The sequence below is a fragment of the Podarcis erhardii genome (genome assembly GCF_964252035.2).
Source record: "Podarcis erhardii genome assembly, chromosome: 7".
Lineage (NCBI taxonomy): Eukaryota > Metazoa > Chordata > Lepidosauria > Squamata > Lacertidae > Podarcis > Podarcis erhardii.
The window spans coordinates 81945962-81970245 of NC_138511.1; the positions used below are offsets into that span (position 1 = coordinate 81945962).

The window sequence follows — 24284 nt, forward strand, 5'->3', positions numbered from 1 at the left end:
TTAAGGTAGGGACCAAGAATTGTGTGCCATAAGCATGGAGGTAAAACAGGCTTTGGTAACTAAAGCTCCATTGTCAATAAGCGTTGGACATCGCATCATAGAATTGTAGAGTTGGAAGGGACCGCGAGGGTCATTTAGTCAAAACCCCTGCAATGCAGGAACCCACAACCCTGAAATTAAGAGTCTCATGCTCTGCCAGCTGAGCATACAAAGCAATTTCCACACAAGGGAAGACTTGCAAATGCGGCACTGTTTTTGTTCAGTGTTGTGCATATGCTATGGACCCAGGAGTAGGCACTTCACTATCATTGCACATGATGGCCCATGCTTTAAGCATTCCCGCTAGTTAAACTTAAAGCAATTTCTTCACTGACATACGCAAGGAGCATCTGTGTTTCCTCAGAACTCCAAATCCTTTTTATAGCTTGTTTCTCTTGACACTGTTCCCTCAGGGTGAGATCAGAAGCCTCAAGCTTGCATGCTGCACTCCCTTTGCAGAGAACACTGAACGATCAAACAGCAAGATTCTGCAATTACTTGAGTTGTGGCTTCTGCCCAGTCTTTGAGCACCAAAGCCCAGGGAGTAACTCAAGTTCAAAGAACAATGCAGTTTCCTGATTTTGTTGCTGATGTCTCCCATGAGGGAAGTGAGCACAGGAGCTTAGGCCTGCTTGTAACCTTTTCCTGGAGATGACCTTAGCCTTTATGCTACCTTTCTGCATAATTGCACACTTGGAATACTATTTTAAAAAGAAAAAAACTGCTCCAAGGCTACAAGTTGGTTCCACACCCAGCTGCAAGTGGCAGTGCTGGATTTCCTGGATTCTGCATAACTTTTGTGGGGCAAGAGGGAGAAGTAGGAAAAACTGCGTCCCTTCAAAGAAGTATAGATTTGTCTGCAGTAACACCAGTGCCTAGATATTACATTCACATAAAATGTGTACATGCTATAAAGAACTGTGGCCTCACACCAACAAATGAATGTTAAATTGTTAGTGAAGAAAAGGCCTTTATTTAGTCCTCCATCAGTTTCACAAGGTGGTACCTCAATGTAACTAGTTAATTCTCAGTTTTGTTAGCATGAATCTTTGCAACCTGCCACCTGTATGTTCCTGGGCCGATTAAAATGTTAACTATTTAGATTTTGAAAACCTGGCTCTGAGTTTGAAATAACCTTTTAAAATATGACTAATATGAGCTCTATATGTTTTCCTGTCATAACATATCCACATGCCCAAACCAAGTGTCCTGATGCCCAAGGATTACATTTCACATAGGGCTCATCCAGACTACAGCTTTCCCCCAAGGAAATTGACCTTTACCACTGAAACGGAACAAAATTCAATTGGGTTTTCTACTGATTGATAATTGCTCCAATTCAGCACTAATTAGGTTTTCCCAGGTAAAGTGGCAGGGCAAATAGAAGATCGCTCGGACCTGTACCTCAAAAGCATGGGACAAGCCGAAGTGTAGACGATAATGTGTTGGCAAGCATGCATTTTTCATCATCTGTAAACCTAAATGTAAAGAACCCCCCCCCCCGGCTTGCTGTTGGGGATACCGCTAGCCTCTGTGGAGTTGAAAATCTGTGCATGTTTTAAGCTGTATGTTGCTTGTGATATCTAGGGGCCCAGAGGCACAAGAAGGCTACAGTACTGCAACAAGGAAGAGACGAGAACAGATTGCAGGGATAAGGAACCAGTGTCCCTCCAGATGTTGAACTAAAACTCCCATTCCTGAACATTGTCCCTGATCTGAGAGGTCCCAGCACAAAAATTAAGCCAAAAGGCACTGGGTATGTTCCACTCTGCAGTAAATGGGACAGTGGAAGGATGGCTCTATAGTGTGTTCTGTGACCTATAATAATGCAAGCATGAACCAAGACTTGCTTTCTAAAGTAGTCTTATGACTCTCCTCCTTCCCTCCCTTAACTGCAAGTGGCTAAAGACCTTTCAAAGGCTATCCTGCGGCTGCAGCTAATTTTAAGAACTCTCCATCTGAATATTTACCAGCTAAGGTTAAACCTGAACCTCTGTACAGTGTAGATAACACACGGGGCTCTGCACTAGCCAAAGAGCAGCTGTGTAACTTGATTACAGTTACTGCAATTGGACTGGTTTTCCTCTAAAAATACCACAGGTTTGCTGCTATATTTCAGGCATGTTTGCCATTAACTGAAAATAGTGATACACTCAACTTTCGTATCAGAGGTCAGTCTCCTATGCATGTTTGTTCTAGTAAGGTTACAAATACTGGTATTACCATGCATTTCTGGAAGGAAAATGAGTTATCCTTAACTAATCTTACCCTTCCTGTACACAGATAAAAGCTCTGTAAAACATAGCTAAAGGAACCAGTCTGTAGATCTGTTTCTTTCACAGTGGTGATGTAAATGCCTGTTCCTAGAAAGACCCAATATAACCCACTCAGCACAAACAAAGTTTCCTGGCAAATGTTCAGGGCTACAAAAGCAACAGCTTCCTTTCCCCCTATGCTGCTATCTTCTGCCCTGAAAAACATCTTGGAAGAAACTAAAATCCAGAATTCCTACCAGTAGTTGAAGTAAAAAAAGACAAAATTCAAATTGATCGAGATACCCCAAGTGAGCTAAACAAGATATTGGTCCCATTCCCCCACTTTTATTTAAGAAAAAAAATAAAACTGGACCAGACCTTCAGCAAGGGTTACATCTTCAAAACGAAACAGAGACCCTGTATGTCAACCTGTTGCACAGAAGGGATAGTTTTAACAAACATGGCTCATCTGGTGAGAGGAGCTGCATGTGTCAACCCTTCTTTCTGTAAAATTATCAAAGAGGTATTTTCCCACTATCAAAATCAGGCCACAGTACTTCATCATGAAAAGCAAAGGCTTTGCTTTCATTGCTCTCTGATCAACAGGAAATGATGCCATCTATTTCCTGGGAGTGGATGAACACTACTACAGAGTTGAAGTTTACAGACAAGCTAGCAGCAGGCAGGCACATTCCTAGAGTCTCATAATCGGAGACACAACAGGAATAATTTAACAGTACAACAGAACTTTTTGCTTTAATTTACAATAAACATGTAAGTTGTGGCAGAGACAAGCAATCTGACGCCATTCTACAGCACTGCCCGCTGCACACAAAAAAGGCATTGCCTCAAGAAACCTCCAGGTGAGGCTACGAGCCAGGTCCCACCCACCACAAAACTGAACAGATTGCATCAGGGCACTGAGATTGGTCTGCAGGCTCTGCCACCTGTAGACCATGCTAAACTGATGCATGGAGGAAAGGGAGCAGTACTCTCCCTCCTGCTGACCTGCATAGAGCCCTTGAACAAAAGAAGAGACTGTGGCTGCTTAGTCCCTGAACAAAGGCAGCCACCTAAATGTTGCCTTCTAGTGTCGTCTGGTAGATCTCTATAGTTTCTACCAAGGGGAGGTGCTCAGTGCTTTCAATGATAGCAATAGCCTCCCCAAACTCAGTGCACATGATAATCTGGGTGGGCTGGCCAGTAGCCACGAGAGACCCTGTAGACTGGAGCGCCTCCTGACTAGAAGCCAGTTCCGTGTGAGTCTTGCGGTGACTTCGCAGGTTGGAAAGAGTCTTGAAGGTCTTGGGGCAGAGTGGGCAGGGGTGGGGGCGCTCCCCAGTGTGGATGCGCCGGTGCTCAGCAAGGTGCATGGACTGCACAAAAGACTTGCCACAGTCTGGGCAGCGGTAGGGGCGCTCACCGGTGTGAAGGCGCCGGTGCTCCCGCAGGTGGGTAGCCTGCCGGAACGCCTTACCGCACTCGGGGCAGGGGAAAGGGCGTTCTCCTGTGTGGATACGCTGGTGCAGCTGAAGCCCAGAGGCTGCCACGAAAGTCTTGGCACAAACAGAGCACTTGTGGGGGCGCAGGCCAGCGTGGCGCTGTTGGTGCCGGCTCAGCCCGCTGGGGGTGGTGAAGGCTTTCCCACAGAGTGGGCAAGGGTAAGGACGCTGGCCCGAATGTACTAGCTGGTGTAGCGCCAGCTTGGCCAACGAGCCCATGTACTTGCCACAAGACATGCAGAGGAAGGACTGCAGAGTCGCCTGGTCGCGGCGCCTAGCGCAGCGGTGCTCCTGCAACTTGGAAGCCGTAACAAAGAGAGCCCCACAATCCGGGCAACGGTGAGGCTCATGCCCAGAATGGCTGAGCCGGTGCAGTTCCAGGAGGCGACGGCGTGGGAAGGATTTGTCACATTCTAGGCAAGGAAAGGGCAAACACCCCGTATGCACAGTCCGGTGCAGAGCCAATTGATGGGCTCGGGAGAAGGCTACTCCACAGTCTTCACAGGAGTGAGGCCCCTCTCCGTTAGGCGCCATGTGCAAGAGGCGGTGCTGGCGAAGATTAGAGGACTGGGTAAAGCGCTTATTACACACCTGGCACTGGTAGGGGCGCTCTCCAGTGTGCGTCACATGGTGCCGCGCTAAGTTTGCCTGGGAGACAAAGGTCTTGCCACACTCAGAGCACTGAAACGGCCTTTCACCAGTGTGTGTCCGCATGTGGTTCCGCACATGTACCAGCTTCTTGAACTTTTTGCCACAGGTGGGGCATTTGTGCTTGCGCTCCAGAACATGCACCACCCGTTTGTGCCGCACCATCCGGATGTGGGTGGAGAAGGCCTTTCCACACTGAGGGCACAGAAACCCAGCACTGGGCACTTCTACTGATGTCCCTGGCAGGGAGGAGGCAGCGACGGTAGGGGAAGCTGAACCATTTACAGTTGATTCTCTGTCACTGGGTGCTGGTTCAGGAGGCTGGCTGGGTGCCTGATCCCCAGCCCCACGAGTAGGTGGAATGCCGCTCTTGCCAGCATGCGTGCGCCGATGGTAAAGGAACTTGGTCATGTTGCTGAAAGTCTTGCCACAGTGGCAGCGGTGCAGGGGATTGGCTGTATGGCTCTTGCGGTGCATGATCAAAGTCATCTCAGTAGAGAAGCCAAGCCCACAGTCCACGCAGAGGTAGAGTGCCTCACCTTTGTGGATGCGCATGTGCTGCTCAAGGGATGCTGCCTTTTTGAATATCTTGTTGCAGTTGGGACATTCGTATGTGCCATCGACGTGAACTCGCTGGTGAGCCAACAGCCGCTTGGCTGTTGTGAAACCACGCTGGCACTCGCCACAAAGAAACTCTTCACTGCTCCCCATGTGCTCCTGCTGGTGTCTCCGCAGCGCCTCCACTGTCCCAAAGGCCTGCTTACACTCACTGCAACAGAAGGCCTGAGCAGGTGGAGGCACAGCGGGGGGTTCTTCAGGGCATGGCAGCGGGGAAACACGTTGACTGCAAATCTCCTGAGCTGCTGTTTCAGGTGGCTCACTGCTCTCTTTCTCAATCTCAGTAAAGTGTTCACCCTGGTGGTCCAGCAGCTCCTCAGGAGTTGGGAAGAGGCAAGAACACTCTGAGCACTCATAGGGATGCATGAGTGGAGTTGGCTGAGGAGGTGATGGAAGGGATGCCTGAGAGGGTGGTGGGGAGGCTGGCTGGGAAGGTGGTGGAACAGATGATTGGAGAGGAGGCAAGGGAGATGGCTGGGAGGTTGGTGGGGCTGACAGGGGGGCCTCAGGTGAAGCCTCTTGTTTCTGGTGCGTTTGGCGATGTGCTAGCCATAGGCTGGTAGAAGGAAAGAGTTCATTGCACTCATTGCATTGGTAGCGGATCTGTCCACTGGTAGCTGGTGGAGGCTGAGGCCGGGTTGGCACCTCTCTGGGGTGCACTTCTTGGTGGGCTAGCAGTTCGTCAGGTGACCACAGGACACAGCCACACTCCAGGCACTGGTAGCGGTTATCCTGCTGGGGCCCTGTGTCTACAACAGTGGCAGCAGCTTCAGGCTCATAGGGCTCGCCTAGATGGCTCTGATGGTGGATCAGTACCTCCTCCAAAGTATTGTAGAGGAGTCCACACTCCGAGCACATGTACTGATGCTGGAAGAACAAAGAGGGAGGCAGTTCCTCTTCCATGGTAACTGCAAGCTTTCGCCTGCAAGGTGGAGAGAAAAACCAAGGTGAGTTAAAGTACCATGACAGATAAAAGAAAAGAGGAAATCAGTGTTTGAACACTGTGTATGAATGGATAGTTGTTTCGGCCTAAAATAAAAAAATAAAAACAGGAAAGGAATATTAATTTTTGGAAGACACCATCATGTCTTAAGAAAGATAAGGGAATACATAACAGGAAAAGTAGATAAGAGATTAGGAGTGTCTTTGTGTAGTAAATAATAGTGGGCATTTTGATAAGGTGTATTATTTTAATGCCTCTTGCAGGGTTGCTGGGAGGATAAAGGGAGAAAAGTCATGCATAGCTCCATATGAGTTCCTATAATGGAGGTACAACCAGAAGAACAAATGAAGAACAAAAAGAGCAGGGAGACGTCTGCTGCGGCATGCAGAAGTACCTAAACAGCAGAGAAGAGAGATCATACCAGGAATGGGAAAAACTGGTGTCAACCCCAGGCGATCCTGAGAGAGTTTTACACATAACCCTTCAGGAGCTCCTTGTTGCCCTCCTTTCAGTGCCACTGCTATGGCCATTTAAAGGGGTGAAGGGGCGGCCCTGTGGGGTGTTGCTGGTATGCGGGAGGGGCCTCTGGCCCCACAGATCTGTGCCGAATTCACTGCAATGCCGCCAAGAGGGAGAGGGGGCGGGGGGCTCGGGTGGTGGGAGGAACGCCACACTCACCCGGCCCGTGGGCCTGGCCCACTCCTGCCACCGCTGCTTCCTCGCCCGCCCGCCCTCTTGCCGGCTCTCAGTCTCTCTCTCAGTCTCCTCACACAGGCCCTGCTTGGCCTAGGCTGCACCGCGCCCTCTCATTGACTCTCCCGCAAACGCTGGGGAGCCAATCAGCTGCCTCGATACTAAGGGGGCGGTTCGGCTCCAGCGGCTCGGTGACGTCAAGGCCAGCCCGCCCTCAGGTGGGGCCGGCAAGCACAGGCGGGGCGAGAGGCGCCCATTCAGGAGGGAGGCAAGAGGAGCGTATTGGCGGCTCTCTAGGCCCGCCCAGTCACGAGGAGACAGTACTGCGCTTTGCCGCCCCGCCTCCCTCTTCTCCCTACGCATGTTACGTAACTCCTGTCACAGCCGCATCGACCTATCTATCCTCCCGTTCCCTCGCTTACGCAATCAGCGCCGTCTCCTTGACACCGCACGTCCCGTTTACGTAAACATAAGTCTGAGGGAGGGAGAGGCGGCGAGTAGGGGGAGCTGCGCTGCGCTTATAGCGCAAAGCCGCCCTCAATTACTACATCACACCACCCAATCAGCTGGATTAAGTCGTCACGCAAAGAGCGCGGCGTACAGCGACGCCGGCTGCGAGCGAGAGGAATTCATCAGGTCTGCCGTTGCTTTTGCCGCCGCCGTTGAGATTCTTCCCCCTCAAAGGAGGCTCCTCCCCCGCACGTGGGTCACGAGGACACCAGCGGGCTGTCCGCGTGAGCCGGGGAAAGGCGACGCACGCGCCGCCGCCGGCGGTTATTAGGACGAGCGGCAGGGTGTGCGCGTGCGCAGCCTGGGATTCTGCGACGCCAGGTGGGGGAGTGGAAGACGCTTGACAGCTCGGGCGCCTGCGCGACGGGTGAGGTGGGTGAAAGAACCCTCCCTGCGCTTGAGGTTCGGTTGGCGCAGGCGCAGTCGTGTCGAAGCTACCAGAAAGATCGGAACGGCGGCTCCGTCTGGCTGTATCGGCGGAGGAAGACCCGGTGAGGGGGATTTATTCGTGTGTGGGATTTATTTTTATTTTGGGGGCCGGATAGAGAAAAGGGTATGGGGTAGGAATGCTGACAGGGGAAAGGAAACGAGGCGGGTTCTGTGGTGCAGCTTTGAGTGGAAGGTGGGGGGGGGGACGACGACGGCTGAGGGAGCCGTTTTTCCCTGAGGGAAACCGGGAAACGGGGCTTGGGGGGCCGGCAAGAGAATATAGGCGAGAGAGGCAGAGGAGCGTCGAAAAGGGGAACAGCTGTGAGGCGACGAGGGCGGAAAAATACTTGAAGGAGGCGGGGTGTGTGTATGTGAAGAGCCGGGGGGGGGGAAGAGTCTCGTCTGTGTGGTGGGGGGAGGGGAGTCCCAGAAATGCCGTCGCGAAAACATGGAGAGGTAAAAGGACACGTAATTGCGGCGGTGGTGTGAGCAGGAGAGAGAGAAAAACAACAACATCGGTGGGAGGAGGGGAGGAGAAGCCACGCCCAGAGGAGCCGCCCCCCCTCCCGCTCTCAGGGGGACTGTTTATGCAAATAGGGGGCGGAGCCTTGACTGAGTGGGATAGCGGGGGGAGGGGCGTTTGGATGGAGAAGGGGCGGTCACTGCGCACGCCAAGATGGGGCTGAGCCGCAGGCACGGGGCTCGTCCACACACACCTCGGGCTGGTTTGTGCTTGCCCTTGTGACAAGGGGGAGGGGAGACCGCTGCTTCCTGTGGCTGCTGCTGCCGCCGCCGCTGCCATCTTGTGGCGCATTTTGGGCCCTGCATCCTCTGGAGGAGGCAGCCAGGCAGCGGCCTGGAGAGAAGATTTTCTCCCCTGTATCTTTGCTCCTTCCACATTGCATGTTCCCTCTTTTGGCTGGGACGCGTGGCAGAATTAGAAACGTTTTATCTGTGTTGTTCTGTGTGTATTCTGCCTCTTAAGCAGCTTTTTAGAGTGGGGCAAAGTGGTATGCCCTAATCATCCCCATTTCTCCTTTTACAGGCATTTGTGGAGCAGTGTTGGGATCCTTCCTCAAGACCTCTATTTTCCCGGCTCTCTTATAACGTCTTATAATCATACACAGCCTGCCAAAACGTGTCTCTTTCCTGTGGTGTTCAGAGCACAGCACATCTGTTCTGTTAGCTCATAACAGTAAATCCCTCTTGGGGTTAGTGTCTCCATATGGCTGACATGAGAAGGCCAATCTTTGCCCACATATGGGAGGAGGAAGAATGTCTAGAGTACTATGGGATGATTTCCCTGCATCGAATGTTTGAGGTCATTGGTTCCCAGCTTACAGAGAATGACATGGATGCACTCTCTTTCCTTCTGGATGAGACACAGCCTTGGACTCACCCATTGGATCCTGCCCTTTGGGCTGTGGCAGCAGCAGAAGAGAGTGGTTCTGAGACTACCTCACCTGTGCTGGAGAGCTGGAAGAGGAAAAATCAATGGCGATGTAGCTTGGGCAAGACTGATGGTAGTCTTGAAGTTGCTGCTCAGAGGCAACTGCCCAAGAATGGTGTACAGCTGCTCCTGGAGCTAGAGCGGAGGGGCAAATGTGATGAAACCAACTTCGTGCAGCTTCTGCAGCTCCTGAGAGTACTGACAAGGCATGATCTGCTGCCGTATGTCACTCTGAAAAGGCAGCGTACAGGTACTGAGCCAGAAAAGCAGAGAGCAAGTGGGTAGTATCTGTTTTCTGAGCATAGATTGGTTGAAATTAGTGGACCCAAGTCACTCATTTCAGTGAATATACTCTGAGAAAGACTAACATTGTATACAATCCAGTGTCATTAACTTTGACTTCCTGGCTGAATTGAGTGAAATAAAGTTCTTTCTTGAATGGACATAATCCTAGCTTCCAACTCAGCTTTCTGGCCAGAATTTTAGCAATAGAAAGATAGGGGGGTGGATATCTTTAAGGTATTATGTCTGCTATTGCTTAGCTCAGAATATTCTGATTCTAGGCACTTGTGAACTGATTTGACAGGTTTGATGTTGCTTTCTTCTAGAACTGTTGTTCCCAATTGACATAGTGTCTACCTTTTGATTTTTTTTTAAAAAAAACATAGTTTCTCCTGAGAGATACACCTATGGACCATCTGTCCTTTCATCCGACCGGCAGATGGACAACTGTCTCAATTCAGCCTCTGCAGAGCCTCGAAATGATCAGTGGGAGACAGGTGTGTGAATTGTACAGCCTGCGGGGGTGGCGGGGAGGTGTATGGTTTCATCCCTTTTGTGTAGTAAATATACAATGCCATCAGTTTTTACGTAGCTGTTTTATGTCTTGTCTGCTACAATTGTGGATACATTTTTACTAGTTTATAACTTCTCCCCGATGAAAGACAGCAATTTAAATAGTTTGCATTTGATATCAGATTTGGAGGGAGGGGGTTAGGAGCAGTAGCTGTATGGATCTGAGCTTTCTTTGCCAGGCTTTGGTGTAAATAATTGCCTATGCCCGGCTTTTTCTCTCTAGGCTCCAATACGAGCAAAAGGAAGCGAGTAAGCAGAGGCCGGTCAAAGTCTACTTCCCGCAGGCGGCGGGGAGCTAAATCAACTAATGCTCCAATGCAGGAGGTCCAAACTCCCACGAAAGTCACCTGTGGTAGGTGTCAGCCTTGCATGTGCTTTTTTTTCGGGGGGTGCCATTGATTTGAACAAAGTATTTTTATAATGCCATGAAACCATTCTAAAATGCTCATTAGCAGCTTGGTTTCTGTTAAGGGTCTGATCAGTGATTCATTTTCTCTCTGGCTGGAGCCAAATGGGGAAAAGGTTGGGGGGAGGAAAATATATATATGTAGCTGCAGTGCTGTCAGTTTTGTTCTATGTCAGTGAACTTGAGTTTTGGCTTGCACTATTAATTTCTGTACAAATCTGGCAATAGGACTTCATTCCAGTGCAGTTGGGGAATGGGAGCATTGGCCCCCTCTTTGGGGTGAGGGTGGGAAGGTTCTAACCCACTCCTTGTTATGTTGTCTTCAATTCCCAGGGTGATCTGTTCGGTACCTATTTTATTGATAGTGCTCTAGAAGGTCCAGCTCTATTTATTTACTACTTCAATTACATACCCTGCCCTTCAGGCAGAATTTTCTGAGAGCAGCATAAGACAAAAAAGAAAGCTTTATAAATGAGGAAAGGATGCCTTCAGACTACTAATCCCTTGGCACCAGTTGCTGGGAGGGATGTGGAGGCTGTTAATGTCAGTACACCATTACATGTGATATGCTGGTTTTGGAAAGAGACTGGTTTAGCTACTCTGATGTTATTTTTTGTAATAACAAAACACATCATGCCCTATAACATGAGGTAGTTTCATTCATGATAGTTGCCATTTTTCTGCTTCAATCATCTCCAATTAAAAATAAATTTAACTTCCGTTGAAACTATATATTTCCAATTAATTCAGTGAATTCTTCAGAACAATGAGGTTCTGGAGATTTTTGATGTGCGGCACATAATTTTGTATAGAAAAACGTAAAACTATTTTGAGGATTATGAAGCTAGTTATCTTCAGAAAGTACGATTCCTGAGCAAGGGAGTCATGAGTGCCACAGCTCCGGCACTGAATAGTATTAAGAGGTGGTCAAGCTTATGAATGACTTGTCCACATTCTTAAGTTGTTTCCAAAATTGTATGTGCTCACCAGTAACATATAGCTGTAATATTTCCTGGAGAGCCTTGTTGTACATCTTTCTGTTACTCATCTATTGAGTTTGCATGTTTATTTTATAGCACACTATACTACGCACTGGTTCTGTATCTGACTTTCGAAAGGGGTTAATTCTCCTGACTTGGTCTGTAACATCAACCCATCAAACTGGACTTTTCTTAAATCCCAGACTCTCCTCTGAATTCATATTAAAACTCAGTTAAGTGAATTATATCCAAATTTCTGGCTTGATTTTCAGTTCAGTGTTGAATGTCTATTTCTAACGCCAGCATATACTCTTTTCTAACTTAGAGCTTCAGATACATGTTGCTATATGGAGAGATGTTCTGTATAGGGAAACTGTGAAACATCGATTTGACAACACACACACAGTGTTTACAGTTTTCTTACCCAGAAATGCATTGTGTTGCACGTAACATTTGAAGCTGCTCTCACTCAGCAGGTGGGTGCTAGGGGCTGGTGTAGGATCCCTACATAGCTCAATGTGCTATTGTCTTTGTGTCAGTGCAATGCAAATGAAACAAAAGCGAATGCACAAAAACACTTGTCTTACCATCTGACCAATTTACAGGCAATGGGTTCTAACGAAGAAGGTTCAAAAATAATACAATGAGTGTCAAAACTGCAACTTCAAGGTGCAGCTATAAGGCTTCTGCCGGGTAGGTGCAAGGATCAAACTGTAAGCTCCATTCAACACTAGATTGTTGCCTGTATACTTGATGATGTTGCCTTGCTTCACTGGGGCAGAGCTTGACCCTTGTTTTCCAGGCAGCTGCTTCTGAAATAAGCTCTGCATTTTATAACCCTTCTGAATTGCACACCTAAGCTTGGGAGTTTGAAACTGATCTCCTTTTCCAGTTTGCAACCTCCTGAGCTATTTCAGCCTGCAGAAGCTAGAGCTTAGTTACTGAAAAAGAGCATACAAACCCCCAAATGATCTCTTTTTTTGTTGCTGCTTGATTTCTGCCAATTCTTTCTCAATCCACCATTTAAATTCCAGGTTACTAAGCAAAAGTTGATGATAAAGAGACTCTGTCTCTCTTGTGCACTCCTCTCACAGAATGGTCTCGCAAAGGTAAATGAATCCATGCACCCAGATTTCCACCAGTTCTATGTGAAAGCAAATCTGTGTTTAAATGTGTGCTGAGTTACCTATTTCCAGAGGAACCACAGGCAGCCCACCCTGCATGCCAGCCTCTCAAGCAGCCAATTTGTAAAGGCATGTTGGCTATTCTCATGGTCAGTGGGGACGAGGCTGCATTGGCAGCTCCTGGGATTGTAATCGTGTACAGAGCCACTCAAAACTGGCACTGTAGGGGGCATATGCTGCAAACCTCCAGCAGAGTGATATAAACAGGCTGGGGGTATTAAAGCTATGAGGACTGTGCCTCTTGTGGGACAGTCATCAGCTGATGTCTCAAGTGCCAGTCAATTAAAGGTTTTGCTCTACTAGATAGAAAAGCAAATAGCTCCCATATCACGTGATCCCTTAGTTATATTAATAGCTACTGCTGCAGATATCTGACCATTGTGAGCTGCTATGGAATCATCCTGGGCTCCTGTTAATCCTTTTTCCTTAGGGCATAAACATTCCCTTAACTACTTTACCTGTCCTCCAGATGCTTCTATCAGTTTTCTTGGACAGTTTTTCCTCTGGCTGGTCAACATTTATCATTGATGGATGAACTGCTAACAATTAATAGTTCTAAAATCTTCCACACTTTTCACTTCAAAATCCACTTGCATCGCTTGGTTATTTCTCTCATGATAAATCTGTCAGCACAATGAATGTTAACCTGCATTGATACATGTGGCATTTGGTGGCAAGAACATGCACCCTGTGTCCTTGCAGTGAGAATTCCCATGTTGTGTCTGGTATCTGCAGCAGTCGCTCTTTATCAACTTACCTAGAAGTGAGGCCAGGGTTTTCACACCATTTTGTGTTCTTTTGCCATATTGAATCTCAGAATGATTTCTTGATGTTGCCATGTGCTAAAAGTCTTGAACCATGTTTCTCTCGGTCCACAGTTGAAATTCATCCCTGGAAAAGCATAAGTATTGGCCCAGGCAAGCGGGCCAAGTACCAGACACTGGCAAAAATACCCAGACAAACTAAAAAAAGCAAAAACTTAAGTGTGGCCCTCATGATTATTTCAGCTGCCTCTTCACCGCTTCTCCTATGTTAGAAGCGACCTGCATCTGGACCCTGCAGCGCTCTTGTTAAACAAGCTGTGAGGGACACTGCCTTGGACTCTGGGACTTGTTGCCTTCTGCACAATGGAGGCATTTTTGCGCGGTTAACATTGTCTGTAATGGGTTTTGCTGGCCTGTAAATATGTGTGTCAATGGTGGGTGGGGTAATGTAGTATATGGAATTGAATTGAAACTCTATGCTGTTCCCAGTTCTTTTCTGGAAAACTGATAACTTGAGTTTTCTAATTCTAATGCTGAACACGCACTAAAGGGTATGCATGGATGATGAGGTGACAGGCCTCAATCTCTGAAACCATCCTACTTTAGTGGTAATTAACTTGGAGGCTTCTTCACTCTTGTTACTGTGATTCAAACTTGGGAAAAGACATTGGCAGAAGCCTCTACAGTATGTGGCTCAGTGGCGTGTTTTGAAGCTGTCTATACTTCCAAACAGAAACCACAGTGGGATTATTTCACTGGGACTGGGGCCTGAAAGTGGAGGGTTGGGTGGGTACCATGTTGTTTGTGCTGCCTCAGTTGGTTTCATTATTGCCTATATAGGTCAAGTGTCTAATTAGATGCAGCTGCTCAGGGCTTGCATTACTACTGGCTGAGCATGGCCATGGAACAATTAACCACCTTGTACAACTGAGTTGTGCAGAAACCCTCTCCCCACAGTCTTGCAGTTGATGTGCATCCTGCTTGTTTTGAAATAAAAGCTGTGGGTCCCCCCCCCCCATGGTCAATAATTTGAGGCTTTTATCCTGTCCTGGGGGAGGAAGAGCCCTCCAGGCACTTAAGTGAGACATAACTGATGCAAGAGGTGCCAGTATGTTGATGCCAACTCTGACAGCTGCTATCCTTCTTACTTCAGATAACTGTTTATATTGGAAAGTGGGTGGGATGGGTATTTAGATGAAATCGTATGCCAAACCATGGATGCAAAAGTTGTATATCTTAAGCTTAGTACAGTACCAATAAAATGAAACCTCTCAGTTACTCTGCATATAGCATATTGGGTGGGAGCTTGTGGTTGGAATGTGAGAAAGGTTTCCAGTGGGTCCTACAGCCGAGCTCTTAATGTGCTGCCCTATCAAGGCAAAGCAGTTGCTGGTGTACACTGTACAGAGAAATTGTGGACATCTGTTCCTTACTCAAGTTTTACAGTACATTGTTTATTTTGGGGTGGAAATGGCACTGCTCTTAGTATAAGCTCTAGGCTTTCTTACATGGACAATTGTCAAATTCAATTTGTTGCACAGCTCTGCTGTTGCCCATCTGGAAAAAGGGGTTCTAATTGTCATGCTGGTTGAAAACTAGCAACTGGCTACCAAAAAGCTGCCTTGCAGCTAACTCGTATGGGTGGGTGTGGGCTCCAGGCCGTACAAAGTTGCTGGTAAAGGGCTGTGACTGCACTTTGAGTTAATGCTTCTACAGGTGATGACCACAAGACACAGAGAAATTAAAGCTGACGGCCTTGTTGAGCGTATGTAATACACCACCCGCCTCATTTTTTAAAACATATCCTACTCTGTATTTGTTCCATTTCTCCCTCCCTCTTGAACCTTTTAAATTTTTGGCTACAATGCTGATAATACTTTGGGCAACTGAACAAAACACAAACCTGCCCAATGTCCATAGTTACAGCTGAACTTCAGTAATTGCTGGGGGATCTAGAGCATGGTAGTACACGTCTGTTGTAGCAAGTCACTCACGAGATGGCTAGAACTTAATTAGCTAAAATTTCAAGTTTTTCCTGCCAAAGAGTCCAGCTGGCTGTCAGTAGTTAGCTTTAGTTCAGGATCTCCCCAAGTCGTTTCCCTTCCAAGTCAAGAATCGCTCATGGCCCTTAATAAAGCAGTGGTCCAGTTTGATAATGCCGTCCCGTAACAACAAGCTATATTAACTTGAAAAAATTATTTCCAAGATTTTGGATTGAAAATGGCGGGAAGCCTTTTGAAGAATTTGCTGTTGTGGATGACTTTTCAGGATTGGTGCAGATAGCTCAACAGGAATGATTTAGTGGGGGGTGGGGAGTACTAGAGGAATGTTTCTGGGGTGAGAATTGAGATGTTTTTAGTAAGTGATTATTGGAGTTCAGCTGTAACTTTGTGCAAAAGGTAGACTTCAAAAACGAGAGTGAACACCCCTTGCTGGGACTGACCATCTTAAGGAACCTGAACTCTTCAGGAGTCTTAGGTGGCCTGCATCTTCAGCTTGGTTGGTATTGATGTTCAGCACCTGCTCATGGCTGTTGAACAGCCCAACCCTGGAATACTGTTGCATGACCGTGTGTTTGTCTGCGTGCTCTGTTTGCGACCTCCAGCTCTAATGCCACTCTTTTTCTTCCTTTCCCCTCCCTCTCTCTCTCTCTCTCTCTCTCTCTCTCTCTCTCTCTCTGTTCTGTGTGTCTTTCTCAGACATCCGGCTCCGTGTTCGTGCAGAATACTGTGAACATGACCCTGTCTTGCGTCAGAATGTGATGTCAAACAAGCAGAACCATCTGGAGCGGCAGTTTGATGTCTTTGGGCAGTCCAACACCATCCTCAAATCCCGTGACCTGGGCTCAATAATCTGTGACATCAAGTTCTCAGAGCTGTCCTATCTTGATGCCTTCTGGAGCGACTATATGAACGGCTCACTGCTAGAGGCACTGAAAGGGGTTTTCATCACGGACTCTCTCAAAGAGGCCGTGGGCCAGGAGGCTATCCGACTGCTGGTCAATGTGGATGAAGATGATTATGAGGAGGGCCGCCGTCTGTTACTGGAAAGCGTTATTCCCCAGGCCTGGTAACCTTAGCTACCAGGAAATTTAGGTATGTTCCCTCCACTAGTATCTGTCATCTTCACACTCTCTGAAAACTTAGCATTTCCCCCTGCTTGTCAGCTGTCATCTTGCTCCATTGGCTCAACAAGAAGATTAATTTTGCAGCTGGCATTAGGGGCTTTTTGTCTGGGTGCTGGATGACATGAGATGTCCAGTGCTTCAATAAATTTAAGGACGAGACTAGCTCAAGGCAGTTGAACAGTTATATTTCCAAACTACAAAACTAAAATAGAGTTACATCCTGTAATTACTAACAGACGGTAATGCATTTAGCATATTTTCTCCTTCATCTGTAAGTAAGCATGTATGTAGGAAACTTTTTCTTTATACTTCACCATATTGAAGTTTTGGGGAAAGGTCCCTGATTTGCATATAAAATAAAATGTGTGTGTGTGTGTGTGTGTATGTATATACACACACACACACATGTATATATACACACACACACACATATACATATAAATGTAAAAATCAAATAGTTTAGCTTTGCTTTTAACTAATAAGCCAATGTTTCTGTCAGGACAATTTCAGATGTTCTGCAGTTGAACTATTTTCACAAGTGATACTAAATTACACTGCAACAATATGTGTTTGTTCTAATTTTGAGACTTGTTCAGTTTCCCAGAACCTGCTGACTAAGGTCTTCTATTGATTGATTGGTGCAGGATAGGGTGGGAATCCTGGGGCCCTCTAGATGTTGCTGGACTGAACCTCTCATCTTCCTCCCTGACCTTTGGCCATCCTAGCTGGGACTGATGGAAGTTCAACAATATTTGGAGTGCCACAGGCTTGCCACCACTGATGTAAGGGCTAGCTCCATTGCTGCTCTTTTTCAGCAAGACTTGGGTCCTCCATATATATTTTATTTAAACATTTTTGACAGAAATTAAAAATGTGAAAGATGAGATTGGTTTTCTTAAAGCCTTCGAACCAGAAAAAATAACCAAAATAGAAGAGTCTCAGTAGCATAAATCCCACAGGTGTCAGCAAATGAACAGAGTCCCAAAGGATCTCTGGGGGTTGGGTGGGGGACCAGCCCTCCTGGTGCCTGGATGACAACAGATAAATGCGTATGGAGTTGGCATCCATCCTGGTTTTCACTCTTAATCTTTTTCTTCTCCTCACAGGGCACTTCATTTTTACTCCCTGATTACCACATGGCTTACGTGAATTGGATGTAGACTTCAGGAAGGAAATTTCTTTTTAGCCAAGGAACCTTTGTCCCGTCGCGGGGCAGGGCTGGATCTTGACAGCGATGGGACTTCAGGGAGTTAGAATTGTGCCGCAGCTGCTCTTGTATAGGTTGAAGCTTTGAAAGAGCAACTGGGAATGGTCTTAATTGACATTCAGGTGTAAGTAGGGCTTGGCTAGAGGCACCCACTCAGCGTGGATTCCTCATTTTGAAGTGAAAGGGAAAGCTTTGGGAGAGCCATTTAGTCCTGATAATGAAGCAAAAAAGGGGCTTTGAAACCCTTTTGGAATAAGTTGGTATGTGCATCATGCTCACTACCAGTACTTGTGGTTTTGACCTCTTTTGCAGAGGTGGAGAGCATTCACATTTTGCAGAGTTGCAGGTACACCTCTTAAGGCCAGTAGCAGGGCATGCTATGTTGCCTACTTTCCTGGAAAAAGAGAAATAACCTATTTTCCTTCAAATCTGAACCTATGGGTGGGCTTCCATTCTTAAGTATACATCCAAGTCCCATGGCAGGAGAGCCAATGATGATAGAAGTGGAAACCTGAGTCATTTTTTGGAGGAACTTGTCAGTTCTGTGGCTATTTGTACATAATATAAATAATAGGGTTCAAAAAGGGGTGGTGCAGCCTGTTCTGGTTGAATTTCTGAGCTGAGAACACTGCTTGACTGCAGTGGGAGGGCCAGAGGCCAGAAACATGTAATTTAAAAAGTTGTATTTTTTTATATAAAAAATGACTTTTTTTGACAAATGATTCTTAATGTATTGTATTTGCAAATGTCAATAAAGAATAGTATTTGCAACTGCCTGGATTCATATTTCAGTTTTACCAAGATCAGAGGCTGAGACACAAGAGTCCTGGCTTACAGGTGCTGTTGTAGTGATTAAACCTTGTTCCCTGTCCAACAAGGAAAGGCAGTTAGGCTGGTATACCTGCTGCCAAAGGGAGTTCCCGGCCACCCAAGAGTCACTGAGGTGACTAGTTTGGCAAGGGGGCAGGGCCTATACCCTTCCACACAACAGATAAGTCGATCCCAAGAGCAAGGGGAGGATGGGCAAGGACATTTAGAGTGAATTCCTCCCTTCTTTATTAGTGAGAAGTTGTGAGAGATGATGGGAGGGACATACTGTTTAGGAAGCCAAGAGCCCTTGCGTACCCTGGTGGTCTTTGGCCAAGCTGACAAAAATTAGGTGAGTCAGTCTTGCTGAGGACCCGGTCATAGAAGCCGTAGAATCATAAAGTCCATCTAGTTCAACACCCCCCCCCCCCACACAGTGCAGGAATCCTGCCCACAGCCATCCCTGGGTGGGCTTGAACCATCAGCCTTCTGGTTAACTTGTAAGACGCACTGACCCATTGCCACTGCCTGACAATGCAGACTAGAATACAGAGGATCCAGATACCGGCCACAGACTCCTATCTCTGATACATTAAAAATCATCTGTTAATGTAGAATAGGCAAGTACAGTGGTACCTCGGGTTAAGTACGTAATTCATTCTGGAGGTCCGTTCTTAACCTGAATCACCACTTTAGCTAATGGGGCCACCCGCTGCCGCTGCGCCGCCGGAGCAAAATTTCTGTTCTCATCCTGAAGCAAAGTTAACCTGAAGCACTATTTCTGGGTTAGCGGAGACTGTAACTTGAAGCATATGTAACCTGCAGTGTATGTAACCTGAGGTACCACTGTACAGCTGTCGGGCTTGGCTATCCAGATTCCAAGGGGATGGATGCTACCAGGGAAGGCAGAATACAGTGACACTGAAGATTCTCTACTAAATGCCTTGGCATTTAGATATTGGCCATCAGCCAAAGAAATTGAAATGGCAATAGCCATCAGGTTTTTCTGCCTTCTGCTGTTTATGTAATGCTGAAGCCGGCGTTTCAACTGGAACTGGAGTTCTTAGCATGCTTAGCAGCCTCAAAATCAAACCTTCATACTATCCCCTCATGTCACCCTCTTTAGGCCCAGATCCCCCTCTCCCACTTCTTTTTAGTCAACATACTTAATCATGTCAGTGTTGGGTTTGGTATTTCCCTACTCCAAAACCATTCTAGACCTATAAATCGTTACCAAGATCCTGCAGAGGTGTATACAGTATTTGATATGAAGACAGACAACTCCTCCCATCCACCACTTCTGCTTCTGGGAGGAGATCCCACAGCTTATGTCTTGCGCAAACAACTTGGATGTATGCCTGTTGTAATTGCGTCAGAGGCTTCTACTCCTTTCCCTTCCCCCCACCTGATTCCATTAGGCAGGAACAGCTGTGGGCCCTTTCAGCTGCCTAAGGATGCCAGCTGCTGACATTGGTCCTAAGTGTTAGGCAGAACAGAGGCAAGGAATAACACAAGCATCAGCACCTTCAAGGAAAAACAAAATCATAGCATGAGCTTTCACAGAGTAGAGAGCTGAGCTTTCCTCAGATGCATAAAGTGCCTTCAGGATCTGGCTATGACACCACACAGAGTTGCAGAAAGGGCCTGAGCTGGTCTTCCTCCAAGTTGTGGAATCTCTGTATACCAATATCCCACACAATGATGGTTTACAAGCTATAAGGAATACCATTTCAGATAAAACCACAGCGGACTTTGCTACCAAACTCTGCCAATTTGTCCTTACCCACAACAACTTCAAATTCGGTGATGACCTGTTCCTTCAGATCAGCGGCACAGCAATGGGCACCCGCATGGCCCCACAGTATGCCAACATCTTCATGGCGGATTTAGAACAACGTTTCCTAAACTCCTACCCACTCAAACCTCTCTTGTACCTGCGATACATTGATGATATTTTTATCATCTGGACACATGGTCAACAGACCCTGGACACCTTCCACCAGAAATTCAATGATTTTCACCCCACCATCAACCTAACAATGAATCAATCTATGCAAGAAATACATTTTTTGGACACTACTATAAAAATACAGGATGGGCGCATAGACACCACCTTATACCGTAAACCAACTGACCGACAAACATATCTACATGCCTCTAGCTACCATCCCAAACATACCAAACAGTCCATTGTATATAGCCAGGCACTACGTTACAGCCGCATCTGCTCCAATTCTACAGACAGAGACTCTCACCTAAGAGATCTACAGCAAACCTTTTTAGAACTAAAATACCCAGCAGATGAAGTTAGACAACAGATCAACAGAGCCAGACTGATACCCAGAGAGAACTTGCTGCAAGACAGACCCAAAAAAGAAAATAACAGAACACCTCTAGTCATCACATACAGCTCCCAAGTTAAAACAGTACAACGCATCATCAGAGATCTACAACCTCTCCTGGACAATGACAGTTCTCTTTCTCAAGCTCTGGGAGGAAGACCTTTCATTGCCTCCAGACAGCCCCCCAATCTTAAACAACTCCTAACCCACAATAATACTATAACCAGACTTAACACGGACACTGGCACCAGAGCCTGCAATAAACCCAGATGCCAACTTTGCTGCCACATACACCCGGACAACACCATTACTGGCCCCAACAACATCACACATACCATCTCGGGACTATTTAATTGCTCATCGTCTAACATTGTGTATGCCATAAAATGCCAACAGTGTCCTTCAGCTCTCTATATTGGACAAACAGGCCAGACCTTACGCCAAAGAATAAATGGACATAAATCCGACATCAGGAACCACAAGACAGAAAAACCAGTAGGAGAACACTTCAATCTCCCAGGACATTCTATACAAGATCTCAAAGTAGCTGTTCTATTACAAAGGAATTTCAGAAATAGACTGGAAAGAGAAGCTGCTGAATTGCAACTTATCACCAAACTTAAAACTATGGAGAGACCTGGTTTGAATAAAGACATTGGATTCTTATCTCATTATACATGACAAAGCCATTTTTCACCTTCTCACCCCTTGCTTTTTCCTGTTAGACCTATTGCAGTCGTTAAGAGTCGTCAACAGGCTCATCGCAGCTATCTGCCAATCACCCATTCCCACCACCCTTCTGAGTAATACCCCTCCCCACCTTCTCACTATATAGAAAGGTCCGGTGACTTCTGTTTCAGTGTATCTGAAGAAGTGTGCATGCACACGAAAGCTCATACCTAGAACTAACTCAGTTGGTCTTTAAGGTGCTACTGGAAGGAATTTTTTTATTTTGTTTTTTCCTCCAAGTTGGTGAGTCACAGACTTCCCTCTGTAGCAGCGTCAGGGGGACCTGTCGCCCTCTATAGGTTGAGATGCAACTTCCATCAGCCTGGGGGGCCCAAGGGCATGGATGATGGGAGCTGTAATCCAGCCACATCTAGAGGACCATAGGTTCTCAGCCCCTGACCTAGTCCCTGGTCTGAGCAAACATTTGCCGATGGGATAGCTCAGTCAGCAGAGCGTGAGACTTAATCTCAAGAGTCATGAGTTCGAGCCCCACGTTGGGCAAAAGATTATTTGGTTGCAGGGGGTTGGACTAGATCAATGTTTCCCAACCTTTTTCTGACTGTGACCTCCTTCCACCCTTGTTACCTTCCTGTGGACCGCACCCCATCCTACTTGGTTGAATAGTAGCTATTTAAATGTTTTGTTTGTAAATAGAGGGAGATCCATCTTCCATGTATTGTAAAAAGTAAACAACACTTATTTGAGCCCAGTTATTTGACACAGAGGGGGAAACCTACAGATAGCAGTCTAAAAGCATACCCTCCAACATTTCTTTGATGAAAATAGGAACGTCCTATTCTTTAATAATAATTAACTGTTTATACCCTGCCCATCTGACTGGTTTGCCCCAGCCACTCTGGGTGGCTTCCAACATATATAAAATCATAAGAAAACATTAAGCATTAAAAAATATTCCGTATACTGGGCTCCCTTCAGATGGCTCAGGGGTTGGATAACTCTGTACCCTCCAACATTGCTCCAATGAAAACAGGGATGTCAAGGAAAAGCAGGATATTTTGGGATCAAATCAGAAACAGGGACGACCTCAGTAAATCCCGGGCTGCCCCTGGAAAATAGGGACCCTTGAATGGTCTGCAAAAGGCGCACAGGGAGTTCTGTATATATAGGAGAATTTTAAAAAGCAAGTGGTCCTCACTGACCTGGTGCAAAAAGATCTTGTCATCCGAAGAAGCCCTGGCTGCCTAGATAAAACACTATAGCCCCCCAAAAACTTCGACTGTCTTTGGGTCCAGTATTGGACCACTTCGATTGGATACTCCCAGCTGATGTGGACAGACTCCTGGAAAGCCCACCACTTGCCCCCTTGACCCGTGCCCATCCTGGCTGATTAGAGCACGTCCAGACAAGGTGCTGGACCTTAGGTGACATTAATTTGTCCCTTGGCACAGGGACATTCCCTGGGGAGCTGAAGGAGGCAGTGATGCATCTGCTCTTAAAGAATCTAGATCCTTTAGATCTAACCAATTACCACCCGGTTTCAAATCTTCCGTATCTGGGTCAGGTGATGGAGAGAGCGGTTGCTGAACAGCTTGGTGGATTTTTGGATGAAACATCAGCCTTGGATCCATTCCAGTCCAGCTTTCACTCTGGTCATGGGACTGAGATGGCTTTGGTCGCCCTAACAGATGATCTCCGTAGGCAGCTGGATTGAGGTGGATCAGGGCTGCTGATCCTTTAAGACCTGTCAGCAGCCTTCAACATGGTCGATCATGAAAGTTTGGACCACTGCCTTGCTGATGTGGGGATTCAGGGCAGAGTCTTACAATGCCTGCGCTCTTTCCTTTCTGGTCGGGGACAGAGGGTAGCATTAGGGGAGGAGCTATCGTTGCGCTACTCCTTGGTGTGTGGAATGCTGCAGGGTGCAATTCTCTCCCCAATGCTTTTTAACATCTTTATGTGTCCCCTTGCCCAGATTGTCTGGAGCTTTGGTCTGGGCTGCCATCAGTACGCTGATGACACCCAACTCTATCTGTTGATGGATGGCCAACCTGACTCGACCCCAGACACACTGGTCAGATGCTTGGAAGCTGTGGCTGGATGGTTGTGTGTGAGCCTTTGAAGACAGAGGTCCTCTGGCTGGGTCAAGACAATATGGGGCTGGGATGCCAACTCCCATCTCTTGCGGGGGTGCAATTAGTGCCAGCGCCTTCTGTCAAGAGTTTGGGTGTAATCCTCGACGCCTCACTTCCTATGGAGGCGCAGGTTGCAGCTACAACAAAGGCGGCATTTTTCCATCTCCACCATGCTAAGCAGTTGGCCCCTTACCTCTCTCACCCTGATCTCGCCACTGTGATCCATGCAACGGTCACATCCAGGCTTGATTATTGTAACTCGCTCTACGTGGGGCTACCCTTGAGACTGACCCAGAAACTCCAGTGGGTGCAGAATGTCGTGGCGAGACTCCTTACGGGGTCCCTGCTGTGGGATCACATTCACCCAGTGCTATACCAGCCGCACCGGCTCCCGGTGGAGTACAAGATCAGGTTTAAGGTGCTGGTTTTAACCTTTAAAGCCCTATATAGCCCAGGACCCTCATACCTATGGGACCACCTCTCCTGGTATGCCCCACGGAGGATCTTACGGTCTTCAAATAATAACACCTTGGAGATCTTGGGCCTCAGAGAGATTAGGTTGGCCTTGACCAGAGCCAGGGCCTTTTTGGCTGGTGGAACGCTCTGCACAAGAGATCAGGGCCCTGCGGGATTTGACATCTTTCTGCAGGGCCTGCAAGACAGAGTTGTTCCGCCAGGACTTTGGTAAGGGCTCAGCCTGACT

The 24284-nt window shown here is 47.2% G+C and overlaps 2 protein-coding genes and 1 long non-coding RNA gene across 6 annotated transcripts; 2 read left to right on the forward strand and 1 right to left on the reverse strand.

Moving 5' to 3' along the window:
- Window positions 1–2619: 2619 nt before the first annotated feature.
- Window positions 2620–7368, reverse strand: LOC309345606 (zinc finger protein 574-like). 4 transcript variants are annotated; one of them, XM_081868796.1, is made up of 2 exons: window positions 7121–7368; window positions 2620–5984 (listed from the first exon to the last, which is right to left on the reverse strand). In XM_081868796.1, the coding sequence occupies exon 2, from the start codon at window positions 5963–5965 to the stop codon at window positions 3368–3370; it is 2598 nt and encodes an 865-aa protein (XP_081724922.1). In that variant the 5' UTR covers window positions 5966–5984; window positions 7121–7368; the 3' UTR covers window positions 2620–3367. The 4 variants fall into 4 exon arrangements, with proteins under 4 accessions (XP_081724922.1, XP_081724921.1, XP_081724920.1 ...); XM_081868795.1 differs by lacking the exon at window positions 7121–7368 and adding an exon at window positions 6684–7108; XM_081868794.1 differs by lacking the exon at window positions 7121–7368 and adding an exon at window positions 6427–6646.
- Window positions 7369–7547: 179 nt separating this feature from the next.
- Window positions 7548–18381, forward strand: DEDD2 (death effector domain containing 2). The gene is made up of 6 exons (XM_081869361.1): window positions 7548–7699; window positions 8683–9337; window positions 9756–9866; window positions 10166–10294; window positions 15976–16371; window positions 17510–18381. The coding sequence occupies exons 2-5, from the start codon at window positions 8863–8865 to the stop codon at window positions 16347–16349; spliced, it is 1089 nt and encodes a 362-aa protein (XP_081725487.1). The 5' UTR covers window positions 7548–7699; window positions 8683–8862; the 3' UTR covers window positions 16350–16371; window positions 17510–18381.
- Window positions 10342–15208, forward strand: LOC309346180. Its single transcript, XR_014158419.1, has 2 exons — window positions 10342–12021; window positions 12363–15208. It is a non-coding gene; the product is annotated as an uncharacterized lncRNA (long non-coding RNA).
- Window positions 18382–24284: the final 5903 nt, after the last annotated feature.